This window comes from Leopardus geoffroyi, chromosome B3 (genome assembly GCF_018350155.1).
Source record: "Leopardus geoffroyi isolate Oge1 chromosome B3, O.geoffroyi_Oge1_pat1.0, whole genome shotgun sequence".
In the NCBI taxonomy this organism is placed as follows: Eukaryota; Metazoa; Chordata; class Mammalia; order Carnivora; family Felidae; genus Leopardus; species Leopardus geoffroyi.
The window spans coordinates 52374840-52395181 of record NC_059337.1 but is presented as its reverse complement, the minus strand read 5'-3'; the positions used below and the strand labels follow the sequence as shown (position 1 = coordinate 52395181).

Sequence of the window (20342 nt, the reverse complement as noted above, 5' to 3'; positions counted from 1 at the left end):
GGGCATTTTTTCATTTGCAAGTATTTCTCTAGGGAATGTTTTTTGAAGAAAAATTACCAAATCATAGTATGCTACTTATTCATATACATATTTATTTATTCCAAAGTGCTCTTTCTCATTCTTTTACTCATTTAAACTTACCAATATTGTATGAAAGTCCTTGTTTTTCCACATTCCTCCTCAGATTTGATATTAGCAAATTCTTAAAAATGTTTTTCTAATCTGAAATGTTTTCTTCTCGAATAATTTGATATTTCTAATTACCGGTAGAGTTAAACACCTTTATTGGTTTATTCACTGTTCAGGTTCACTCTTTTGTAAACTGAAGAGCATGCTCTGCAGATTTCTTATTTGTACTATTAGATTTTTGTTTATTCGATATCCATTGGCATAGTTAATAAGTAAACATGTTTTTTAACAAAGACTAACACATTGCAGGCTCATTATGTTTTTTTGTTTGTTTTACGGAAATGTTACTAATGTTGTCCTCAAAAAGTTCTAAAGAGCTCTGTAAAACAATTATGAACCTTCCTTCATTCATTGGCATTTAAGAAATGATACAACCTAATGACTGTAAATACTATAAAGTATCTAGTATGGTGGGATCTAGAGTCGGAGCTAGTACATGTGAATTGCTTACAACATGGATAGCTATTTTTGATTGAGGGTCATCTTTCCATTTGGTGACTATAAATAAATAAGTTCAATGTACCAGTAGTTGTTTATAGCTAAATGCTCAGTTAGTGTCATTTAACAAAGGTGTAAGAAGAGCATTTCCTACAATGGTGACTCTTTCCTTCTTTTTTCTCATCCTCTAGGTTGTATCAGAGTAAGATGGACGGTAGCTTTGATTGTGATTGTGGTGAGCTGGAGCCACCTGATCACTAACAAAAGACATCTTCTGTTAACCAACAGCCACCAGGGCTTCCTGTTGAAATACACAGCAACAAAGGAAGAAAAGAGGCAAAACGGAAATAGTGCTTACCAGCACCTTAGAATGATGCTGCTCAGGACCAGTCCAACACTGAATGTATCTGCACTGTGAGGAGAATGTTCATAGAAGCCTGTTGTGTGCATATTTATTCACATTTTTGTTAAATGTTAAATCGTTTAGCACAGTAAATCTGAGTGCATAGTATGTCATTTCATTCCGTTTGAGTTTCTTGAGTGTTTTCTGTAAATGTCTGCAGAGTTGCTGCCCCTTTCTTGAACTATGAGTACTGCAATCTTTTTAATTCTCAATATGAGTAGAGCTTTTTGAGCTTTAAATCTAAGGGGAACTCAACGGGCCTGGTTGGCATATGCAATGAACATCAAGAAATCATCTTGCTGTGGAAGCAAAATTATTTTTCTTTTCCTTTTTTGAAAGATCTTTCCTTTTGATGTCAGTTTTCTTCCTTGTTTACACAAGTTCAACAATTCGAAAGGAAAAGGCAATAGTAGAGGTTTCAAAATGGCAGAGAAATTTGAAAGTCTCATGAACATTCATGGTTTTGATCTGGGCTCTAGGTATATGGACTTAAAACCATTGGGTTGTGGAGGCAATGGCTTGGTTTTTTCTGCTGTAGACAATGACTGTGACAAAAGAGTAGCCATCAAGAAAATTGTCCTTACTGATCCCCAAAGTGTCAAACATGCTCTACGTGAAATCAAAATCATTAGAAGACTTGACCATGATAACATTGTGAAAGTGTTTGAAATTCTTGGTCCTAGTGGAAGCCAGTTAACAGACGATGTGGGCTCTCTTACCGAACTGAACAGTGTTTACATTGTTCAGGAGTACATGGAGACAGACTTGGCTAATGTGCTGGAGCAGGGCCCTTTACTGGAAGAGCATGCCAGACTTTTCATGTATCAGCTGCTACGTGGGCTCAAATATATTCACTCTGCAAACGTACTGCACAGAGATCTCAAACCAGCTAATCTTTTCATTAATACTGAAGACTTGGTGCTGAAGATAGGTGACTTTGGTCTTGCACGGATCATGGATCCCCATTATTCCCATAAGGTAGGTGCAAAGCCAGCTGAGACAGATCTTTAAACTGATGTGTATCATCAGGAATAGGTCTTGTATTTTCTTTTATATTATGACAGATGTTTTTCCTTAACTGTGTTAAACTTTACATGGTACCTTTTTTTTTTCTGATACAGATCTTTCAGTCAGAATCTGTGTTTAAAAGGAAGGTGGAGTGGGATCCTAATTACATAAAAATTCTTAAAAGTGTATGGTTATTTATTATAACTGAAACTCTCCCTTATTTAAAAGTGGGATATATTTTTAAGTGTGTAGGGCAGAATTGTGGTTCTATCTGAAGTTAAGAGGGGATGCTATTTGAACTTTTATGTCTTGTGTCCCTTTGAGTCTCTAGTATTCTGTTATGCCTTATTTAGGCACACTTAATTTAGTTTGCTATCTAAATTTGCATGAAGATAAAATGGGAAGTAAGAATAGCTAAAGGGATTCATAGTAACTGTACTTTAGGTAACCTTTTGCCTTCATAGAAGAAGTTAGTATTTTCTGAGTTGAACTTTGTTCTTTTAGTTTTCAAATGAAATTATCTGTGGGATCCTGATCTTTAAAATATTAAAGTGGAGCTGCTTTGGTTATAAAGAACCCCTAGTTAACATCTACCTTCATAATTTTCCAGGTTGTTTTGAGGATGAAGTAACACAATATATGTATAACTGTTTTTGTTAAATGCTTTATAAATGTAAAGTAGCAAAATTGATTAAGAGTGGGATATGTAGTAGAGCCAGTCCCCTGGGTTGTCAGTAAGGAGCTTGGCATTAGTTTAGAAGTAGCACCTTTGGTGTTCTTCTCTACCTTTCCCTCATTGATTTGAAACGTGCCTGCTCCTTAATTAAGACCTGAAGTGAAAAATAGCTCCTCTTTTGAAACATGTTTTGAAAGTGTGACCTAGAATCAGCACTAAATTCTTACAGTATATTTTGGTCAGCAGACTTCATGTGAACATCATCTTATAGATTATATATCCCAGGGGGAGTTTAAGCTCCTATTTAGCCAGAAAAGTATAAGCGCCTTAAAAATACAGAAACCAACTGTATTTTGTTAGGATCTCCCAATTCGTTTTTATTGTTTTTTGTTTTGTTTCGTTTTTAAGATCAGGGATTCAAGTTTTGTACTGTTCTTCAGCTAAAGAAAAAAACTGAACTATGTTTTTGTTTCTTTTTCAGGGTCATCTTTCTGAAGGATTGGTTACTAAATGGTACAGGTCTCCACGTCTTTTACTTTCTCCTAATAATTATACTAAAGCCATTGATATGTGGGCTGCAGGCTGCATCTTTGCTGAAATGCTGACTGGTAAAACCCTCTTCGCAGGTTAGAGATTTTAAAATATATGGAAAATTATCCAAAAGAGAAATAATTTTGCATGTATCTATGAAGCAAGAATTACATAAGATTTAAAACAATTGTAGTCTGGAATATTAAGAGAGAAAATGGTGTTTTTAATATTTAAAAAATTTAAAAAACTTATTCATATATTCACTGAATTGTTCACACAGCAAATATAGTCAGAATTTTAGTGTTCTTTTGTATTTATCTTAAACATAATGTTGTGTGTTTTTTTGTAAAATGTCTGTTTTTTTGAAAGAGATAGTGTGAGCAAGGGAGGGACGGGAGGTGGGGCTGGGAGAGAATCCCAAGCAGGCTCCACCCTGTCAGTGCAGAGACCCATGTGGGACTCCATCCCATGAACCATGAGAAACCTGAGCCAAAATCAAGAGTCAGATGCTTAACCAACTGAGCCACCCAGGCACCCCAAACATAATGTTGTATTTTTAGATTTATAATACTTGTTGGTAATCTGTGGTAAATGATACCTGAGTTTGTATAATGCTGTATTTGTCACTCGTAGTCAAAATTTTTAGCTATTGTTGAAAACCCAGTAATTCTTTGTCCACTATCATCCCTGTTGCCTGAACTGCCGTGTCCTGTTGCTTGACTCCTTTGACCTTTCAGAAACAAGGAATTTTTTGCTGAGTTTGATGCTATGAGATTTTTCACTACATAGAAATAGTGAAGAATTTTGGTGAGAGGAAGAGAAAGAAAAAAGTAGTAATGTAAATGAGGGTATGAGCCTGAATCAGTGAGAGAAGTTTGATGACAGAAATCATGTACATGCAAGAATTGGTGCAAAAAGTTGGATGGAAGCAAGGTGTCAAATAATGAAGATATCTATGTCTAGTTAAGATGGGGCCAGAATACTTAGAAAGTAGGCAGAAGAATTCCATTTGGAAAACCAGGAAGTAGTAAGGTACTGAAGATTTTTTAGTTAGAGAAGTGACATGATGGTGATTTAGGTCTTCTCTCTCTTTGGACATTATTGTTTTTCTCTCTAACCAATCTTATTTAGAGTGGCCCTCCCACCACTCCCAGATTATGCTAAGAGCAGAAGAAAGGGCAGGGTCTGCTTACAAAAGAAGGATTACTAAAAGAAAGATAAGGGTGCATAGGAGAACACTATTGAAGAAAGGATGGTATGACTAAATGCCCTTACTTTTCTCTTTTAATGCTGACATTACGTAACATTGACCAATCATTTGTAGTTTTCCCCCTAAATTTATCTGAAATTTCTTCTGATATGTCTGATAGTGATTGAATTTCAATTTAGAAAACTGAGAAAATACCAGTTATTCCTGGAAACTAAATGATTGAGTGGATTGAATCTTTTCCTAGAAACAATACTGTAATTGGAGGTTATATTCCTGATATTCAAGTACCTTCCAACATGTAAAATAATTACTGTATTATTTGTTGCTGTATGACCAACTGTCTCAAAATGTAGTTGCTTAAACAAGAAACATTTATTATCTCATACTTTGTATGTGTCAGGAATTGGGAGGTGACTTCACTGGGTGGTTCTAACTCAGATTTGTTTAGTCAAGGTGTTGGTTAGGTCTGCAGTCATCTGAAGGCTTGACTGGGGCAGGAAGATCCACTTGTAGATAGCTTACTCGCATGACTTATTAGGAGTCCTCAGTTTGTCATCATATGGTCTTCTCTATAGGATTGCTTGAATGTCTTCATTATGTTGGCTTCATGAAGCTGGCTTCCCCCAGAATGAATGATCCAAAAGAAAGCAAGGAGAAAGCTTCTGTATCTTAAAAAAAAAAAAAAAAAAAAAAAGTCCTATCAGTATGTAATTCATATGCCATACACTTCACCCATTTAAGATATACAGTTCAGTATTTTGTAGCATATTCACAGGATTGTATAACCATCTAATTTTGGAACGTTTTTGTCCCCCCTAAAAGATAGCCTGTAACCATTAGCAGTTACTTTCCATTTCTCCCTTCTTCTAGCTCCTGACAAACACTAAGCTACTTTATTTCTTTGTAGATTTGCCTGTTCTGGGTATTTCATGTAAATAAGTTATATAACAAGTGGCCTTGTGACTGACTTCTTTCACTTAATGTAATATTTTGGAGGTTCATCCATGTTATAACATGTATTAGTATGTCCTCTTCTTGTGGCTAAATAATTCCACTCTGTGTATGTGCCACACTTTGGTTATACATTCAGCAGTTTATGGAAATTTGGGTTATTTGTCCTTCTTGGTTATTGTTAATGATGCTACCATGTGCATCAGTGAACAGTTTTTGTGTAGTTTTATGTTTTCCATTCTGTTGGATTTGTATATACTTAAGAGTAGAATTACTGTGTCATATGATAACTCTATGTTTAACTTTTTGAAGAAATGCTAGACCATTTTCCAAAGTGGTTGTAACACTTTACATTCCCACCAGCAGTGTATGAGGGTTCTATTTTTCTACATTCTCACCAACATTAATTAAAATGTAGTCTGTCTTATATTCTTTTTGAATATGAAGTAGTATCTTATTGTGGTTTTGATTTGCATTTACCTAATGACTAATAATGTTGAGTGTGTGTTTATTGACAATGTGTCATTTTTGGAGAACTATCTAGATCCATTGCGTATTTTTGTTTTTTAATTATTTAATGTTTATGTTTGGAGAGAGAGAGAGCATGAGCATGAGCAGGGGAAGGGGCAGAGAGAGAGGGAGACACAGAATCCAAAGTAGGTTCCAAGCTCTGAGCTGTCGGCACAGAGCCCAACGTGGGGCTCAAACCCATGAACCATGAGATCATGACCTGAGCTGAAGTTGGACACTTAACTGACTGAGCCACCCAGGTGCCCCTCCATTGCGTATTTTTAAATTGGGTTGTTTGTATTTTATATTTGAGGTATAAGAGTTCTTTATATATTCTGGATACAAATCATTTAATCAGAAAAATGATTTGAATATATTTTCTCCCATTCCACAGGTTCTCTTTTTACTTTCTAGATGGTGTCTTTGGAAACTAAAGATTTTAGTTCTGATGAGGTCTATTTTATCTATTTTTTTTTCTTTTGTCACTTTTGCTTTTGGTGTCATATATATGAAATTATTGCCTGAGCCCTAAGAATTTTATAGTTTTAGTTTTTGAATTTAGGTCTGTGATCCATTCTGGGCTAATTTTTGTATATGGTGTGAGGTAGGATTTAACTTTATTATTTTGGATGTAGATATCCAGTTATTCCAGCACCATTTGCTGAAAACATTATTCTTTCTGATTGAATTATTTTGGCCCTCTTGTCAAAAACCAGTTGACCCTAAATGCAGCATGTCTTTTTGTGACCTAGACTCAAAAGTGACACACTGTCATTTCAGCTTTATTTTATGCATTAGAAATAAGTCATCTAAGTATACCTCACACTCAAAGGGAGGGAAGTTGGATTCCACCTTTTGAAGGGAAGAGTACCAAAAAATTTGTGGACATTTTTTTTTTTTTTAAGTGGGTTCTACAGGGCACCTGCATGGCTCAGTCGGTTAAGTGTTTGACTTTGGCTCGGGTCATGATCTCATAGTTAATGAGTTCGAGCCCTGCATTGGGCTCTGTGCTGACAGCTCAGAGCCTGGATCCTGCTTCAGATTCTTTTTTTTTTTTTTTTTTAATGTTTTTTTTAACATTTATTTATTTTTGAGAGACAGCATGAGCAGGGGAGGGGCAGAGAGAGAGAAGGAGACACAGAATCTGAAGCAGGCTGCAGGCTCTGAGCAAGCTGTCAACACAGAGCCTGATGCGGGGCTTGAACCCACAAACTGGGAGATCATGACCTGAGCTGAAGTCGGATGCTCAACCTACTGAGCCACCCAGGCGCCCCCCTGCTTCAGATTCTGCATCTACCCGTCTCTCTGCTCCTCCTCCACTCACATTCGGTATCTTTCTCTCTCAAAAATAAACGTGAAACAGTATAAAATAAAGTGGATTCTACACATAATGAGGGGCTTGAACTCAGAATCCTGAGATCAAAAGTTGCATGGTCTAATGATTGAGCCAGCCAGGCACCCAAATTTGTGGACATATTTTTTTTTTTTTTTTCAACGTTTATTTATTTTTGGGACAGAGAGAGACAGAGCATGAACGGGGGAGGGGCAGAGAGAGAGGGAGACACAGAATCAGAAACAGGCTCCAGGCTCTGAGCCATCAGCCCAGAGCCTGACGCGGGGCTCGAACTCACGGACCACGAGATCGTGACCTGGCTGAAGCCGGACACTTAACCGACTGCGCCACCCAGGCGCCCCTTGTGGACATATTTTAATGCTGCCACAATAATGAATATTTTATCAGGAAAACTAGCTTGTTTATAATTGTTATATCATGCTCTAAGTCATTTGAAATGGGGTCAGAACTTAATGCTATATTGATTATTCATTCAACATATTCAGAATTGTTCAATTAAATAAAATAATTGGATTAAACAACACCTTTAAATAACAATATTTTGATCTTACACCCATGTAAACTTTAAACAGTTAATGAGAATTATGTAAAATGATTTGAAAGATCCAGTTTTAATTCTCTTCTCCTTTATTGGTAAATTTGTGAGCCATTCAACAAAAGCAGCATGAGGGAGATGTTTATTAGATAGAGGCCTCAAATGAGCAGAGCAATAAAAGACACCCACTGAAATGTCTAATACCATCTCAAATTTAACCTATCCAAAACTGAACTGGTATTTCTCCCTTCTTTCTTTTTCTGCTGTCTTCCTCATCTGTGTAAACCAGATCCACTTTTTAGTTGCCAAGGCAAACATCTTGGCTTCATCTTTCACTTTAGTCAGTACAGAGTCTATGGACTCTTCCTTTGAAATATATTCAGAATCTAACTGCTTGTTATTATCTCTATTAGCTTCCCACCTCCCTGTGGTTCAGTCAACCACTGTGTCTCTCCTGGTCTATTGCAGGATTTTTAACTGTCTTTCCTGCTTTAATATTTGCTGTCTGTAGCCTAATTACCACATAGTAGCCATAGTATTTCTCTGAAAACATAAATCAGAACATGCCATTTTTCTACTTGAAATTTTGTAATGTCTCCCTATCAAATTCAGGATAAAGCATACCCTTTGTGTTCTGGTACCATTCTGACTTTATCTTCTATTCCCTGCAGCCATTCTGTTTCAGCTACACTTAACTAATTGTTGTTTCTTGGACAAACCCTCTGTCTCCTATGGGCCTTTGGGCCTTTCCCCATCTTTCTGTAACTCCTTTCCTCCATATGAATGCATGGTGTGTTCTCCAACTTCTTTAATTTTCAGCATTTCCAAGGAAGGAGGCCTTCCTTGGTGATCCTGCATAAATTAATAATCCTGCCCCTAACACTGCTATTTATCCTCCCTGCTTACTCTATTTTTCTTCATGGCATTTGACATAAATGTTGACAGAGTTATTATCTGTTTTTCTCCACTAGATTGTAAGCTCCGTGAAGACAGAGGTTTGGTCTTTTTTGTTTGATAGGTGTATTTCTTTTAACTTTTTTTTTTTTTTTAATGTTTATTTTAGAGAGAGACAGATTGTGAGTTGGGGATGGGAAGAAAGCAAGGGAGACACAGCATCCAAAGCAGGCTCCAGGCTCTGAGCTGGCAGCAAAGAGCCTAACATGGGGCTCAAATTCACAAACCGGTGATATCATGACCTGAGCCCGAGTCAGCCACTTAACCGACTGAGCCACCCAGGTGCCCTCATAGCTGTATTTTAAAGTACCTTGCTCATAGTAGGAACCCCAAGAAAAATTTGGGAGATTGAATGGATTCTAGAAATTCGTGGAAAGGCAAACTGAATGGTTTTCTTTAGTCACCATTTAGCTTAAAGTTCCCCCTTTTATTTATTTAGTTTTTTAATGCTTATTTATTTTTGAGAGAGACAGAGTGTGACTGGGGGAAGGGCAGAGAGAGAGGGAGGCAAAAAATCCGAAACAGGCTCCAGGCTCTGGGCTCCAGGCTCTGAGCCGTCAGCACAGATCTGGACACGGGGTCGAACTCACAAACTGTGAGATCATGACCTGACCTGAGCTAGAGTTGGGTACCCAACCTACTGAGCTACCCAGGCACCTCTTCCTGCTTTTATTTCTTTAATACTGGTCCTGAAATGGCTACCTGAGCATAACCTATAACTATAAAACTTCTTGTTGTGCAGATCTGGTCCAGCCATCCATTTTACTGGTGATGAAATGAAGCCTTTATCATCTTAAGTATGCCCAGAGGTATAGCCAGTTAATTAGCGATACAGCCACGACTAGAATCCATGTGTCTTGAATCCCAGTTCATTGCTTTCTTCACTACTTTATGATGCCTTAATTTAAGGCTAAACATAAAGGGTCAGTTTCTTATGGCAACAAAGCAGCCAAAAGTAAATATGTCAGTGAGCTGATATCGGAATAGATCTGCTTTTTGAGTAGATTGATGATATTCAAAGTAAAGAAACATGCTGATTAAGGATTCAGTTAAAACCGTTTTCCTCCCAGTGGTCATTACAGTATTTAAGTTAGTTTCCTATAACTTTAGAATGTCTTTTGTAAATAAGCATTGAGGAATATGTTTATATTGTATTTGATGTTTATCTAATTTCAGGTGCACATGAACTTGAACAGATGCAGCTGATTTTAGAATCTATTCCTGTAGTACATGAGGAAGATCGTCAGGAGCTTCTCAGCGTAATTCCAGTTTACATTAGAAATGACATGACTGAGCCACACAAACCTTTAACTCAGCTGCTTCCAGGAATTAGTCGAGAAGGTATTGTTACTCAAGAGTAACCATCATGTAATGGGGTGTGTGTGTGTATGTGTGTGCATGTGTGTGCACACGTGTGCACATGCATGCATGCAAGCAGGATCTCTATATTCCCAAAAAGTCTTTAGACATTAAGATATATCTAAAATTTCAACCCTTACTTTGCCTTTCCCTGACTCTTAGAGAGGGATATCTTTCTTTGTTCCTCTGAATAATTTTTCAGATTGAATAAACTGAACCCCTCTCCTGGTTCTAACTCCATCTACTTTTTTAGCTTGCACCTCTGATTCTCTGGCATAGGTGAGCATCTAGAAACACTGTCCCTCATTAAGCTAAAATGTTCTGTGAGGGTTATATGATAAGTTGGGTATGAATATGCATGTTATTTACATATGAAAGTGAATTGAGTTGGGAGAAAGCAAAGGCTTCTGGGCAAGGAAGTAGAGGAAAGAGCAAAACTCCATATGAGGAAACACATTACATTAGAGTTTGCAGGTTCGTGTTAGGAATATTAGGTGCTAAATATGAGAATTTGTGCAAGCTTGAAAGGGGTAGGAACTTAGAATCAAAACTTTGTTGACCATTAACACAATAATTTTATGTTTCAAAAAAGAGTGACATGTCTTCAGGGTTTGTTGATATAAATAATATACAAACGTCTTTAACTCTTGTAGTGGTTACCTGTAGTAAGATAATTTTTTTTTAATTTTATTTTTAAATAATCTCTGCACCCAATGTGGGGCTCGAACTCAACCCCCAGATCAAGAGTTGCATGCTGTATTGACTGAGCCAGCCAGGTGCCCCAGGATAACATTTTTTTAAGGATGAGCATTGGACATAAGGAAAATCTTTCTTAAAAGTTGATTGTGTCTTATATTTTTAAGAATTATCATATTAAGATACATCGATGTCAGTATTGTATAGTTCTCTCATGAATCAAGTTAGGGATATATAGTTGTTTCTCTTAATTACATATCCATTGTTCATGTTACCCACTCTGATCACTATATGTGGTTTGGGTTAGTGTGTATCAAAGTGTTTTAAAGTAGCAAGTGTTTTGAGAAATAGGCACTGGATGGGGATATCATAATGACATTTTGTTTTCTTCACTTGTGCTTAGAACCTATATAGTAAATGCTTAAGTAATGAGGAAGCAGCTGTATTTAATTTCAGCAGGTTTTATAGGCTTCCTTTTCAATAGTTCTACATTCCTAAGCAGTCTTCAAGTCTTATCTTCACATTCAGATTCCAGTGTGCTGTCTTGCTCCTGACCTTGTAGCCGTGTCATGACACCCTTTTTCGTAACTGAACAGTAGTCACGTAGCATTGGACTGTGCCTCAGAATCCTCTGTGGGAGAATTTTTTTTTTGAGAGAGAGTGAACGAGAATGAGAACACAAGATGGGGACAGGGGCAGCAGGAGAGAGGGAGAGAATCTGAAGCAGACTCTGTACTCAGCTTGATGCTACGACCCAGGGAGCATGACCTGAGCTGAAATCAAGAGTCCGATGCTCAACTGACTGAGCCACCCAGGTGTCCCAAGTGGGAGCTTCTTAAAAATGCAGACTGTTCGGTCAGAATCCAGAGGTAAGGTGGGGAGTAGAGCAGGTGTCTGTTTTTAAAGCCCTCTACAGGTGTGGCCCCACTCAGCCAGGTTGAGAGACATTGCTCAGGAATAACCTTGATTGGCTTTGAGCCGTTGTCGCTATTGCTGTGTCTTATCCAAAGAGGCAAGCTAGAAATAATGTAGGACATTGCTGTTGAAGCATTTGCAGGCTAGCCAAACTTGAATCTTCTATTTCCCCTACCCTCATTAGGGTCAGGACCATGTCTTAGTTGGTTGAGAATCAACTTGAATATTTGCCTGATGGCTGGGATTTATTCATAATGCATTGAACGTATGTCTTTCATAATGGGTTAATTAACCATCAGCCAAAGATCCTTGGTATTCACAAGTAGTGAAACTATGCTTATATACAAGTGCAGTGCAGAGTTTTTAAATTTCCTGAGACTAAAGATATGTTATGTAGATGTGCTCTACACCAGTTTCTTCTTAATCAAGATTAACATTGGAGTTTTATTTTTGGAACAGAGCATATTCTGAGGCAATGGGGACTTCATAAGAAATACATGTTCTTTTCTCCCACTCTGTTCATGATCTTCAGAGGAAAAAGCCAAACAAGATTAAGTACATATGAATTAACATGTAATAATGAAGACAATTAAGAACCTAGTTGTCTTTTTTTTTTTTAATTTTTTTTTTTAATGTTTATTTATTTTTGAGACAGAGAGAGACAGAGCATGAATGGGGGAGGGTCAGAGAGAGAGGGAGACACAGAATCTGAAACAGGCTCCAGGCTCTGAGCTATCAGCACAGAGCCCGACGCGGGGCTCTAACTCACGGATCACGAGATCATGACCTGAGCCGAAGTCGGACGCTTAACCGACTGAGCCACCCAGGCACCCCAGAACCCTAGTGGTCTTCATCTTTCAATGAAATAATCTTTTTTCATTTCCCCCTATACTTATCTCTCATCCTCCCTTTTGCTTTCTCACATCAAAATTTTTTTTATGTCTTAGCACACTTCAACACCATCATAGCAAATAGATTTATTTCCTTTAGAGCAGTGCTGTCCAATAGAACTTTCTGTAATTATGGAAATAGTCTATGTATGTGTATATTGCATGCACTTGGGAGCTCAGCCTAGCTAGTTTCTTTGTTATCTCTTCCTCTTTCCACCTGCTGCCTACAGTTCCCAAATGCTAGGGATTTGAGTATATTCCTCTTGTGTATTGGGATATGTATCTCCCTTCTCTCTGATTGTGCTGGGTCAGCCCTTCATAACTGTGCCTTAGAGTCTCTCTTGCCTTGTGACACATGGTCCCTGGGCTAATTAAGATGGACTCTTTTGCAAGACAACCAAGAACAGCTTGATGTATTGTGAAATGACTTCCTAGATTAGGGTAATATGATAAGAGGGGGATAAGGGGGAGGAGAGGAAGAGGCTTCAGCCCTGGGCCACTGCAGGGCCTGAATAGCAGTGAGTCTTAGTTTCTATAGTCTTTATTGGAGTGATTGAGTATTGAATGAGATAATGTATATGAAAACACTTTGTAAAATATAAAAGGCTGTAAAAAATCAGCTATTGTTTACATTAATGAGAAATCGGGAATTGAAAATGGAAGAATTATCTTTTCCTTAGAGACAGAGGTAAAGATACGAGGGTGTGTGACAGGCCATAGTGAAGAACTAGGGATTGAGGTAAATATGAAGCGGGTTTATCTGTTGAGAATGATAGCGTAAAGAGATGGTGTGGAACATTGCTGAGCAATAATAGCAAAGGCCAAATTGCAATTCCACAGTATGAATTTGTAGTGAGCCGTGGGTGTGATTTTGCATGTAGCTTTCATCAGGCCTGTACGGCTAGGGAGCAGAGAAAGTAGATGGGGGAAATCACTCAAAGTTGAAGATTGGTATAAATCATAAGGCATACAAGTGTGTGGTGGTGTAAGGGCAACCTTCAGGCTGGTGACAGTGTGGTTCAGGCTGAGTTAGCAGCTTAGGAAGGCCCAGTGATTGATGTGAGACAGAGATCAACAAATTAGTACAGCAGCTAGTCAGTGAGATAAGGGAAGGAAAGGGGAAAGTGTTTTTTATTAAGCACTAGACACTATGCTTTACATTTAATTTTTATACCTTATAAGATATGTCAATATACCCATTTTATACATGAAGAAACTGAAGTTCAAGTTTAAGTAATCTGTCTAGCTCTTGACAGCTAGGGAGTAATTCAGTTAAGCTTGTGAGTTGCAGAGCTGAGATTACGACCTATAGTATTAGGTTGAACCATATGAAATTGCTGTCATTTGCCCATTTTTGACTGACAAAAATAGAAGTTTCAGATGATTCAACTTAATATATATATATTTTTTGTAACTGAGCATAATAGGAGATTGGGGTACATTTCAAATATTTATTAAGATTATTGAATAGGTATCCTTTTAATCTGTAAATCAGTTTTATTTCACTGATAAATTAATTTACCTTTTAATTGTATAATCCCTTTTTTTCCCCTACATTGGTTGGCAGACCTCCAGTACAGTTAAGGTGTTTTATCTCTTTCTTTTGCAGCACTGGATTTCCTGGAACAAATTCTGACATTTAGCCCAATGGATCGGTTGACTGCAGAGGAAGCGCTTTCTCATCCTTACATGAGCATATATTCTTTTCCAATGGATGAGCCAATTTCCAGTCATCCTTTTCATATTGAAGATGAAGTTGATGATATTTTGCTTATGGATGAAACTCATAGTCACATTTATAACTGGGAAAGGTAAATTGATGCTAAGGTAGAAAAATATAATTTATTATATTTTCACAACAGTGTACTAATTACTATATGATCACAGCCCACTTATTATGTGAGTTTTATTTTTAAATTATGGTAAGACAATGTAGATCTCTTAAAAATTTACTGATGGGGGGCGCCTGGATGGGTGGCTCAGTCAGTTCAGTGTCAGACTCTTGATTTTGGCTCAGGTCATGATCTCACAGTTTGAAAGTTTGAGCCCCGTGTGGGGCTCTGTGCTGACAGTACAGAGTTGGCTTGGGATTCTCTCTGTCTGCCCCTCCCTTGCTTGCTCGCTCTCTCACAATAAGTAAATTTAAAAAAAAAATTAGTGATGGTCCCTTGGGGTTTCTGCTAAACTTAATATCTTTGAATAGCCTTTATGTAATTTAAATATTAATAGTTACTATTTAAGATGTTGGATGACAAGACTCAACCTTAATCCAGTAAGGTATCTGCATAATGTCTCAAATCTTTCCATATAATCTCTTGTATCTTAGGATAGCAATTATTTTGATTCATGGTATATGCTATTCAAATCTGTTTTCCTAATGGCATAAAATTAACTTTCGGGGGAAATCTGGGTGGCTCAGTTGGTTAAGCATCCAACTTCGGCTTGGGTCATGATCTCACGGTTTGTGAGTTTGAGCCCCATGTTGGGCTCTGTGCTGACAGCTCAGAGCCTAGAACCTGCTTCGGATTCTGTGTCTCCCTCTTTCTGCCCCTCCCCCTGCTCGTACTCTGTCTTTCTCTGTCTCTCTCAAAAATAAATAATAAACACTAAAAAAATTTAAAAAAAAAACTTCAGTTAACATACGTCCAATATAAGGGACTTTTCTATTTTGAATAGTATAAAATATCAAAATGGATAATATCATACATTTGAGTTAAAGATTTTTTTCCCTCCGCTTTCTTTTAGGATTTCTAAATTTCTGGAGAAATTTAGGTATAATTTTGCTTCAAAGTAAGGTTGTAGCATATAATAATAGATCGATGTTGTTTAAAATCTTCAGATAATTTTGATATTTAGCCACTAGGTGTTAAGTCACTAATGACAGTCGTAAAACTTTAAAATTTCATATATTTCTTTGTTTAAAAGAAAAATCATTAAATTAGTTTGTGAAGTCATTGCATTTTCCTCCTAAAATGTTCAGGTATTTGTATGTTTACACACTTCTGCCAATGACCATTTTGTCCACATGAACATTTCTACTACCTGTGTATAGTAGGTACATAACCAGATGTCTTCTAATATCTTTCCTAGTCTCTCCTCTGCATCCCCCAACCATTTGTGTGTGTCTCCCAGTCTGCTGCTACTTGGGCATGAATGGTCATCTCGCTGTGATATGTCAGTAAGAGGATACCGTATTTGGTAGTGCTTATACATGGAGAGGTTTTTTTCTATTCATTATGAGTTCTAGGAAGCCTTCCTTTTTTTCTAGTCTGACTTGGTACCAGTACAGTGAAAATCTGTAAGAGACCTGATTAAGATTAGAGACATTCATTTTGTGGCCACAAAGTGTTTTTTCTGTGTATGAAACTGTTGGACTTGAACCGTAGACATGCCAGTCACTCAGATGTTTATCTGCAGCTGTGTTTGAGGTGGATGAAAAATAAAGAAAAGATGGAATAAGTGTAAAATGGTATTTCATCTTAAATTTAAAAATGGAGGGCTTAGAATTTTGTTAATAATCATAGGCTTCATTGGTAATTACCAAAATTGCCTTTTATTACTTTATGTAGTAATAGATCTTACCTCTCCATTAAAGTTAGGAGTTACGCTCCTGTATCCCTGCATAGACCTAGCAGAGTGCTTTCACCTAAAAGGCACTCAGTGAATTTGAAAATGAAATCATACCCCTGTATTAACAGTAATGTATTCATTTTTTTCAGGTACCACGATTGCCAATTTTCAGAGCATGATTGGCCTATACATAACAACTTTGATATTGATGAAGTTCAGCTTGACCCAAGAGCTCTGTCTGATGTCACTGATGAAGAAGAAGTACAAGTCGATCCTCGAAAATATTTGGATGGAGATCGTGAGAAGTATTTGGAGGATCCTGCTTTCGATACGAATTACTCTACCGAGCCTTGTTGGCAGTACCCAGATCATCATGAAAACAAATATTGTGATCTGGAGTGTAGCCATACTTGTAACTACAAAACAAGGTCATCATCTTATTTAGATAACTTAGTTTGGAGAGAGAGTGAAGTTAACCATTATTATGAACCCAAGCTTATCATAGATCTTTCCAATTGGAAAGAACAAAGCAAAGAAAAGTCTGATAAGAAAGGCAAGTCAAAATGTGAAAGGAATGGATTGGTTAAAGCCCAGATAGCTCTAGAGGAAGCATCACAGCAACTGGCTGAAAAAGAAAGGGAAAAGAATCAGGGATTTGACTTTGATTCCTTTATTGCAGGAACTATTCAGCTTAGTTCACAACATGAACCTACTGATGTTGTTGATAAATTGAATGACTTGAATAGCTCAGTGTCCCAACTAGAATTGAAAAGTTTGATATCAAAGTCAGTAAGCCGAGAAAAACAGGAAAAAGGCATGGCAAATTTGGCTCAGTTAGAAGCCTTGTACCAGTCTTCTTGGGATAGCCAGTTTGTGGGTGGTGGGGAGGACTGTTTTCTTATAAATCAATTTTGTTGTGAGGTAAGGAAGGATGAACAAATTGAGAAGGAAAACACTTATACCAGTTACCTGGACAAGTTCTTTAGCAGGAAAGAAGATACCGAAATGCTAGAAACTGAGCCAGTAGAGGATGGGAAGCTTGGGGAGAGAGGAAATGAGGAAGGATTTCTGAACAACAGTGGGGAGTTCCTCTTTAACAAGCAGCTCGAATCCATAGGCATCCCGCAGTTTCACAGTCCAGTTGGGTCCCCACTGAAGTCAATCCAGGCCACCTTAACACCTTCTGCTATGAAATCTTCCCCTCAGATTCCTCATAAGACATACAGCAGCATTCTGAAACATCTGAACTAAAACACTCAGCAGACATTTCTCTTTGTATTCTTCATGAAATGTGTTTTGTCTTTTTTATTACTAGTGTTTAAGTCATTTTTTTACTTGAATCATATGGTGTCATTTAGAAAGGATTTTATTAGTTCTTGGTTTTTAAAATCCAGACTTTTTTTCTACATGTGAGATGGTTTTCATTTTAACTGGCATGTCGTTTGCACACAAAAATAAAGAATAGAGCAAAATAATGCAATGCAGGAGGAGACAAAAGAAATGCACTAAGACAAGTAAAAAACATTCTCTCATAGAACAATGATCTGTTTTACAGGAAACAAAAATCTTGCCTTGAAATTTACACAGTGAGACTGTACATAATTGCATGAAAATATCTATTTTTTTCCTAAAACATTTTTCATTCATGAGTATTTTCAAGTTTTTCATACTGTACACATTTCTTAAAACACATGATACCAGCAGCAACTGAAAATGAATGCCGAATTTGGTACACATGTGTTATCTACCTCAAGGTAACAAAAGTATGTGGCAAAACATATACCATCCATAGTGCTTCACACATGCACTTCTATTTAGCCAGCGTTTATTGTAGTAAACTATTAATAAGATTCACGCACCGTTTATAAATGTTCTGGTATGCATTCTTTATAGTGAAGTGTTACTACATCACATCTTATTTATTTTAGAAAATCAGTATATTTTCTGTATTTAATTATAAAAAGTTGACTTAGTTTTTGAAATTTATTTGCAAGTACACTTTTTCCATTTGGCACTATGGTTTGTTGCCTACTTAGCTGAATATATAATGTCGGCTCATCCTAAGGCTGTCCACGTACTTAATTTACTTTCGTATTCATTTTAAGTAAAGCGCTCACTGTGTATAGGAATTTGTATTTTGGAGGTGCTTGATCTATCTACAAAGAAACATTAGGAATTACTTTATTATAAAATGCTCCTAGAAGTCTTAACTGTGTTTATTTTTAAACAAAACAAAACAAATTGTAATGTTAGACTTGTGTGCATGGAAGTAATTAAGGTACATCATTATTGTAGTTTAAAAGTTGTACATGATAAGACATATTTTGTTTTTACTGTATGTTTTTACTGAATGATCTGTTCCCCATCCCAAGGCAAGCATGAATAAAATTAGGTTAAATATAGCACGTGGTATTGGAGTCTCTTAGAATTTGTTTCATCTATTTTATTTTATTGAATACTGTCAGTATCTTTAGTTATCCTGTTCAAAGAAAAGGACAAATAAACATGGCCAGCAACTATGGCTCCTGTTGAACTCTTTAGGGTAGTGCAGGAAAAGTAAAAATTACTAGCAAATTCTTTAGTCTCACCTTTCAGCAAAATTGTGGCTGTACTTTAGACTATGTTAGGCTAAACGGCTTCAAAGAAAAAGCTTCTTTGTCTCTACACAGAAACCTTGTTGATTTACCTTCACACATTAAAATGGAATAAGGTTTTACATATTTCAAAACTATTAAGTGCCCTTGGAGGCTTTGAAGTACGCAGAGGAACCTCCTTTAAATGTGTTTGCTCTACAGTACATCATGTTTCCTTTGTTCAAGAACTTACCTATTTACCTATCCAAATATAAAACCATTTTTCCTTTAACCTCCCTTTTCCATTTGTCTTCCTTATTTATATACAAAGCCAGTTCTATTAATATTCAGACTTCTACCTTCCCGGTGACCTATTCACTGATTTCATTTGGATTCTCAGAGCTTTTAAAAAATACAGGTATTTTCTGGATGAGTATCATTGTCACGTGTTGTGAATTTATACTCCAGTTAACCTTAAAAAGACAAACTCTTAGAGTGGAAGCTTTCAGCTTTTCACCATTGGATATTATGTTAAGCTGTGGATTTTCATCTATGGCCTTTATTACTTTGAAGTAATTTCCTTTTCCTATTTTGTTGAGTGGTGGTTTTTTTTTTTATCATGAAAAGGTGGTTTGTGAAATGCTTTTATTGCACATATTGAGATGATCCTGGTTTTTGTCCCTAATGTGGTGAATTACATTGATTTTCATATGTTGAACCATTCTTGTATTCCAGAAATCTCACTCGATTATGATCGGGTAATCCTTTTAATGTGTTGTTGGACTTGATTTGCTTAGTGTTTTGTCTTAGGACTTTATGTATCAATACTCATTAGGTATATTGGCCTGTAGTTATAACACCATTGTCTAATTTTGGTATCAGGGTAATGCTGGTCTCATTGAATGACTTTGGAAATATTCTCTCCTCAATTTTTGGGAAGAGTTTGAGAAGAATTGTTAATTGTTTCACTGTTTGGTAGACTTCTCTAGTGAAGCCACCTGGTCCCAAGGCTTTTGGGAGATTTTTGATTATTGATTCAGTCTCCTTACTAGGTCTGTTTGGATTTTTAATTTCTTCACAATTCACTCTTGGTAGGTTGCATGTTTCTAGAAATTTATCCATTTCTTGTAGGTTATCTAGTTTGTTGGCATATAATTTGTTCATTATAGTCTCTTACCCCTTTTTATTTCTGTATCAGTTGTAACTTGTCCTTTTTTCACTTAAGATTTATGTTGTGTCTTTTCTCTTTTTCTCAGTGTAGCTAATGGTTTGTTGATTTTGTTGATCTTTTCTGTTCTCCATTTCTGCTCTAATTTTTATTATTCCCTTCTCATGACTTTGGATGTTTTTTGTCCTTTTCTAGTTCTTAAGATGTAAAGTTAGATTGTTGATTTGAGGTCTTTTTTATTTTTTATTTTCATTATTTTTTTGTTCCATGAATCTCACACTTTATTAAAAAATGCAAATCTGCAAGTAAACTATAATGCCAAGTAGAATATTCCTTTAATAATATGAGTTATCTAGGGACGCCTGGGTGGCTCAAACATCCAGTTTGGGCTTAGATCATGATCTCACAGTTT

At 36.7% G+C, this 20342-nt stretch overlaps 1 protein-coding gene across 3 annotated transcripts in view; it reads left to right on the top strand.

Annotated features, from left to right (window-relative positions):
• Positions 1–18591, top strand: part of MAPK6 (mitogen-activated protein kinase 6) — a 36655-nt gene extending 18064 nt beyond the window's left edge. For all 3 annotated transcript variants that reach the window (XM_045449726.1, XM_045449727.1, XM_045449728.1), the window contains exons 2-6: positions 819–2008; positions 3196–3340; positions 9936–10100; positions 14229–14430; positions 16339–18591. In XM_045449726.1, the coding sequence (XP_045305682.1) occupies positions 1454–2008; positions 3196–3340; positions 9936–10100; positions 14229–14430; positions 16339–17440 (2169 nt within the window). In that variant the 5' untranslated portion in view covers positions 819–1453 and the 3' untranslated portion in view covers positions 17441–18591. The remainder of the gene's footprint in view (positions 1–818; positions 2009–3195; positions 3341–9935; positions 10101–14228; positions 14431–16338) is intronic.
• The last annotated feature ends 1751 nt before the right edge of the window (positions 18592–20342 follow it).